Source organism: Notothenia coriiceps, unplaced genomic scaffold, assembly GCF_000735185.1.
Source record: "Notothenia coriiceps isolate Sejong01 unplaced genomic scaffold, NC01 NC01_scaffold00026435, whole genome shotgun sequence".
NCBI classification, from domain to species: domain Eukaryota; kingdom Metazoa; phylum Chordata; class Actinopteri; order Perciformes; family Nototheniidae; genus Notothenia; species Notothenia coriiceps.
This window is the reverse complement of record NW_011359136.1, coordinates 129,246-135,835: the sequence shown is the minus strand read 5'-3', so window position 1 is coordinate 135,835 and position 6,590 is coordinate 129,246. Positions and strand designations below refer to the sequence as shown.

General features: G+C 38.6%; 1 protein-coding gene across 1 annotated transcript in view; it reads right to left on the bottom strand.

Moving 5' to 3' along the window:
• Positions 1 to 3,300: 3,300 nt before the first annotated feature.
• LOC104957184 (delphilin-like) overlaps positions 3,301 to 6,590 on the bottom strand; it is a 28,202-nt gene continuing 24,912 nt past the window's right edge. The window contains exon 11 of the mRNA XM_010784793.1: positions 3,301 to 5,547. Coding sequence (XP_010783095.1) covers positions 5,476 to 5,547 — 72 coding nt within the window. The 3' untranslated portion in view covers positions 3,301 to 5,475. The remainder of the gene's footprint in view (positions 5,548 to 6,590) is intronic.

Genomic DNA, 6,590 nt, shown 5'->3' with positions numbered 1-6,590 from the left:
GTTCTGACCCAATACGGTACCAATGAAGAACGTCTTGGATGCTGCACCTTCCCGGAAAATGTTGGTTTTTTTCAGAGAAATTCGAACGTTATAATTCCCCNCCTCCGTTGCCTTCTGCACAAAACATAGTGCAAGGTGGTTGCTATGCAACAACACTAACAGCAAGCGAACATATTAGACAGAGAGCGTTGATCCATTATTTGGCTGTTTATTTACATTAATGTGTATGTTGCTGTTTATTGTGCATCCACTGAAAAACTGTCCAGCATCAGTAGCATGGCTTACGTGGTCACTTGTATAGGTTGTTCTAGGCTGTTGCTTGGCGTGGCGAGAATATTGCTCCACTTTCTCCGGTCCCCGAGATTGGGCTTCCAGTAGCTCTGGAGAGAGCTTTCGCACCTGTGGCCACTACGGTCATAATTTCTCTGCTTTGTTTCAAGACCCGCATCAGAAAGCTTTTGAATGGTGGTACTTTTCCAGTTGGTCTACCTGCTCTTCACGTAGCTCTGCATGTCGTAGTTTAGGTGCTTTTTTTTCTGGAGATAGGCACTGCTCAATCCACTCCTCAATACTATAGTAAGACCCCCCCGGAGGTCGAAGTTCATCTTAAATGTTTCCATTTTAAGCTTTGTAAGTTTGTTTCGTAACGGAAGAAATTTAAATATATTTATAAAACTGACAAGTCAAATCAAGCAATCTGATTGGTTGATTGCGTTTTTGCGGACCTCTTTGATTACAGATTTGAAAACATCGTTGCTTGCTTTAAAAGTAGCACAATTCATTATGTTAAACCTTCGAAAGTATCTAGATATCCCTGCCCTAATGCCAAAGGAACTGCACACTGAATATGTTTTGGCGTTTGATGTCTATGTCTGGACCGCTGCGTCCAAAAGGAGGGCTTCTGCCCCGTTACTTCTCCGCTGCTTTCTTGTTCCAGTATGAAAAGCAAACTGCAGGCAGTTTGCTTTTCAGCACAACGGTATACTGTTTTTCTCAGACGCGGAGGGATACTGACTTGTTGTGAAAAGTAACTTACAATTCTACCCGTGGTATACGCTCAGTATATCACGGCTAAGAACCAATCAGATTGCTTGATTTGACTTGTCGGTTTTATAAATGTGTATTAAGGCACATAGCTTTTAGGACTTACAAGTTAACACCAGAAAATGTTTACCATCTATCATATACGGCATCCTCATCAGAAAAACAGATGTGTTCCCTTGTTGTTCTTCGTCAGATACATCATTTTTTTGAAGAAAGATAAGATTATAATTGATTTCTTTTTACAGTAATTTCAGTTCAGCTTTAATAGGGTAATCCTTGTATTCTTGATTTGGTAGTACCCAGGTTAAGTGAATTATTTAAACACAATTAACCCTTTTCCCCGCTCTAAATAAGAAGTCCAAAATTGTTGCTGGGATTTTTGTTGACATATAAATGATCGTGAAAAAAAGAGCATCATATTCTGTCCTTTAGCATTTTTACCATCAAAGTTGTTCAGATTAAATTAAAAATCAGTTAAATTCTTAATCACTTATCAGATGGGAGCTCCTCACAGCAGGGATATATTTATTTGATATGATTTGTTTAACTCTTGTTTTTGTTGCTGATCTTGTTTCACACATATCTTCTAATGTTTGTGTTTGCAGGGAGATGAGCAGCCAGGCATCTAAAGTATTTCTGACCTCTGACCTCTGTGAGAACCACTACCTCTGTTTCCTGGTGGAGTCTCACCAGCAGCTCAGGTAATACACACACACACACACACACACACACACTCACTCACTCACTCACTCACTCACTCACTCACTCACTCACTCACTCACACAGAGAGAAAAGTATCTCAATCTTAGGCCCTGAAGGGAACTATGACAGTAAAGGTAATAAATATCGATCTCTTATGTAGAATGTCAGGCAAATAAATATAAATCTATTGGATATCCTGAATGCCATCCCTACACATTATTCTCTTCTTCATTCTTTCCACAGATGTGTGAAGTTTTTTGAAAGCAACAATTCGTCTCAGCTGATCTTCACATCTGTCACGACGATCCCTGCCAAAGACGCAGAGCCTCTGCAGGTACAGTACAATATCTGAGCTTCACAATATTTACAGAGAATAGGAAAATATAAGTGGCAATACTTTTTCAAAGCAATACCCATACAAAAACCGGTCAATTCAGTTAGTAAGTATTTTTTGCCCAAATAAATAATACAAAACCCAGTAAAGACAGATGTAGATGTAAAGTATGTGATTGTACCCATTGTGTACACTTTATTAGGTACTCATGTATAATCAAATGCAGTCCAGTTCAACTATTCTGCTGTAATATTCAGTATTAGGCTGTCTTCATCATAGAGGTATAAATTAAATTAGTGTAAGCATTAAATTGGATTGGAGAGACATAAAACATAGCTTGTAATGTAGTCCATTGCAACACTTTAAAGTGGACCTATCATGCTATTTTTAGGCAATAGCATAGGTCTCAGATATATACAACTATATAAAAAACATGTCTATGAAGTGTTTTGCTCAAAATACCAAACAGATCACCCATTCTAGCCATGCCTCATACCACTCTATTTCACTTCCTGTTTCAAAAGTGCTGATTTGGGGTATAAAGCTTTAAAAAATAAAATAAAATGTTAAATAAAAAAAAAAGGGGGGCTGAGCTCATGCGGGACCCGGCAGCTACTGTCTAAACTAAATACTGCCGTGATGAAACGCCATATCATGGATTATCAAGGATTATCTCTGAAACAGTATGGACCTCAAAGGCTTTCTCTCTTGCCGGTTATACCACAAGGTGAGTTCCTTTTTATTTCCTGCTTCTTCACACACATGCTCTCCAGTACAGGTTAGCTCTGAGTGTTAGCGATGCTAATGTAAACACCGACCATATTACGTCCAAAACAGTCGGGCATTATTTCTGATAGCAGAGTTTCTGATAGGCCCGTGGGTGTAAAGCCAGCCTACATTTCCGTTATTACATCATATCGGACGCAAATCTGGATCAGCTCCGTTGTAGCCCCGTTTTTAGAGATTTGGGTACGGAGGAAAAGAGAGAGGGTTTTATTTTCTGACGCTGCGTGAGTTCCCCGACACACCGGGGACACATGTATAAAGGACATCAAAAAGAGCATTTTGCATGATAGGTCCCCTTTAACATACCTACATATTTCAAATCTATATATGGTTAATATTATTTGTATACAAAAACTACTCAGTCGAAACTAGAGCAACTTTCCAAGGAATCAAATGAAAGGATAATAAAAGGCAGTCTGTAGAAAAACAATAGATAAAGTAGACAGAACTGTATTTATTTTAAACTTAAATATCCAGGGAGGGGGGGGGAATGCTACCAGCCGCACATCTTCACATATCGACTGCACCAACATGCAATCCATTTGGACAACAAACACTGAGACTGCAGCCGCAGCTGGGGTCGCATTTTACAAGATCAGTCAGCTCGGCATATTGGGACCACAGAGGTTCAAAAGTAAATAATAACAGAGCCAGAGGGGAGTCATATTTAGAGTTAAAGCATAGGATTATAATTTGAAAAAAGTATTTATATATTCTTGGAATAAGTTAATATTATTAATACATTCATGAGGAAAAAACTTGAATATTGTGATTTTTTTTAATTAAAGTGTGAACCTTTGATTTTGGGGTATTTCAGATTTCTTTGCCAATTTATGACTTTTTATTTACAGATTAATAATATAAAAAATGTAATTATAAAAGATGAATTAATTACTCTTTCCTACTAGTTTAATCTCAAATAATGTACATTATTTTTCACGTAAATTGACCTCTTTATTCACAAAATATATCCATGTTTTTTCACATAAGATACACTTTTTTATGTATTTACAACTTTAGTCTTTGGATATGTCTTTCAGATATTACTCACCTCTCCTGGCTCTATAATTATTTATTTATTTTAAAACTACAAATGTCCCTAAGACGCCGTTGTATGAGCCTGACTAAAGCAGTGCATAAAGAATAAATAACAAGAATGTCCCGATGACACACATACGGTAAAAAATGAAATGATGAGCAGTGCATAGCAAAAACTGTAAATGTACAATCTCAACAATATTTCATCGACATAAATACAACACACTGTACTGTAGAGGAGTCACCATGACGACCAGGAAGCAGGAAGGAACCATTTACAGGAGGACGTTTAGATTTTCCTCCACATGCGTTTCATTCATCAGACGCTGTGTTTACCTCACTGTAGAGCCTCTGCCTGAAGCACTCAGCCCTCTCATGTAAACCCAGAGACCCACGCTTTGCCAAACAGAGGATTTGTGAGCCAGGTTTCTCCACACGCTGATGTGTTCAGTGTCGCCTCTCTGTGAAAGGTGGTCTGAGGATGTTTCAGGAATAAATATAAGTTATTTCATTCAACTTGAAGTCCTTCGCAAGCAGAAAAGTCACAATGCAAATGAGTAGCTGCGTTTTTAAAGGGGCCCTTTAATGTATTTTCTCTTTCCTGTAGTGTGCGGATTCATCTAGAGTCCTTGCAGGCAATCAATCACAATGCCTATGAGCTGCTGCAGTTTAAACACGTTTTTTGGGGGTATTTTCCCTTTCCTGTAGTGTGTTATCAAGGTGTTGGTGCATGTAAATGGTCTGCAAAGGCTAAAATCCCAAAGTTACCTCCAGGGGGGGTTTTGAACAATTTCATTTGTTTCATCCAACTAATGCCCTTAACGAAAAGTTTTTAGAATTAATGTGAAAACCTGAAAAAAGTAGGGCATTCAGATGTTTATATTAAAAAAGCGTTGTTTTGCTTCCATAGAGATTATTAACTGAACCAGTGGGTGTGGATGAATTTGACTTAATCTCCCTATATATTTGTATTGTATTACAATTCCTATGATAGATGCCCTTTAAACTCACAGTGTGATAGCATGATACTGTAATGTAACTCTAAATCAGTAATGGTGATACATAATGCTGGAATACAACATTGATTTTTACCATTAGTAATGAACTCGTGCTGTGTGTGAGGCAGTGAACGCACCGCTGTATGAACTCTCTGGCTCTGCACACGCTACCTAAACTACACCTGCTTCTAGTTTCATCCGTCTACATCTACGCTTACTCTCTGATAGAAAATATAAACTTTTATATAGTCACGTATTAAACATCGCTAGTAACCTAAATATCGAGATGCACCGGAGCTAGTAGAGGGTTTAATTATTTGACTACCTGCTTTAAAAAGTACAGTAAAGACTAGTGTGCGGTGACTTCCTGTTCACACCTGAAATAACACATGCACACAGGTCGCTCATTATCTGTGATTTTCTACAGTTAGATTCCGTTTGCTATAGATGACGCGCTCTCTGTTCCCGTCGCTGTGAGTGTCTCTGTGTGTGATCTTGGCACTTTGGTTGTTGGAGAGCAGAGTGAAAATGAAGCCGACATCTGACCATAATCCTCTTTTTCTTTCTTTTCTTCTACCAGACCAGAGGGGAGGACAGTCTGGGGCTTCTGGGGTTTTCTGGAGTCTTGGTCTCACTGAGAGCTCTCTGCAAAAGAAAAACAAAACAAAATCTCATGTGATTTATTTCACTTTCCCCGTGTTATTCTCAGACTTGGAGCAGATGTATTCCACAGACGGCAGCACTTTGCAGAGTAATGACTCGGTAGCTGCAGGCGGCTGTCAGCTGGAGCCCTAATTGTTCTGGAGGATTTGATTATGCATTTATCACAATATGAACGGCTCACCTGCAGGAATAAGCCACATTATTTCTAGCTGCTTCTATCGACACAGCTGAGGAAAACAGCAAGCAAAGCTTAATTATATAGCGTAGTTTATTCCAGGTGGAAGCACAATGGGCTGCAGCAACCAACACTACATATATATATATTGTAAAGATAAATAAGACACAAGTAAACAATATTAAAACAGATTCACTTGTAATAATTAAAACCTGAGCACTGGAAAATATGCCGCTGCAAAAACAAGTTAAACAATAAGGAAAACAAGGTGTTTTCACTTGAACAAGTGAAAATTAGCTTGGTAAGATTTCTTGAAATAAGAAGGGATATTTATATAAATCTGATCCTGTAATTAGCTGGGAGAACTCATTTTGAACTATATTTGACCAGAATCAGGAGATGCTGTTACAATATAAGCCGCAAATGCTCATAAGCAGTGGTGTAGTGGGCGTTGGACGCTTATTTGAAGCATGATTTTTTTTTTAATAGTCTAATAAATATAAATTCATTGCCAGTGTTATCAGTTGCAAGTGTGTGTTTGTTGTAATAATGACGAAAACATAATAAGCAGATTTCACAGTAATTATAATAAAAACGTAGCTCAAGCTTTTATGCAACTTGATTTGAAGCGTGTGTGTGAGAGGGGCAGCACCTTGTGTGTGTGTGTAGGGTGACCAGGTGTCCCTCACTGTGTGGGACTGCACACACAGCATTTCTATTATTTGTCCCCAAATTGAGATTATGTCCCGCATTTGAGTGAGAAAGGCCGGATCGGTTCGCTGACAGCCGGCACCGCCCTTTATTATTATATTGTCTAAACGGCATCATGTAAGTTGCGCTGACAGGCGAC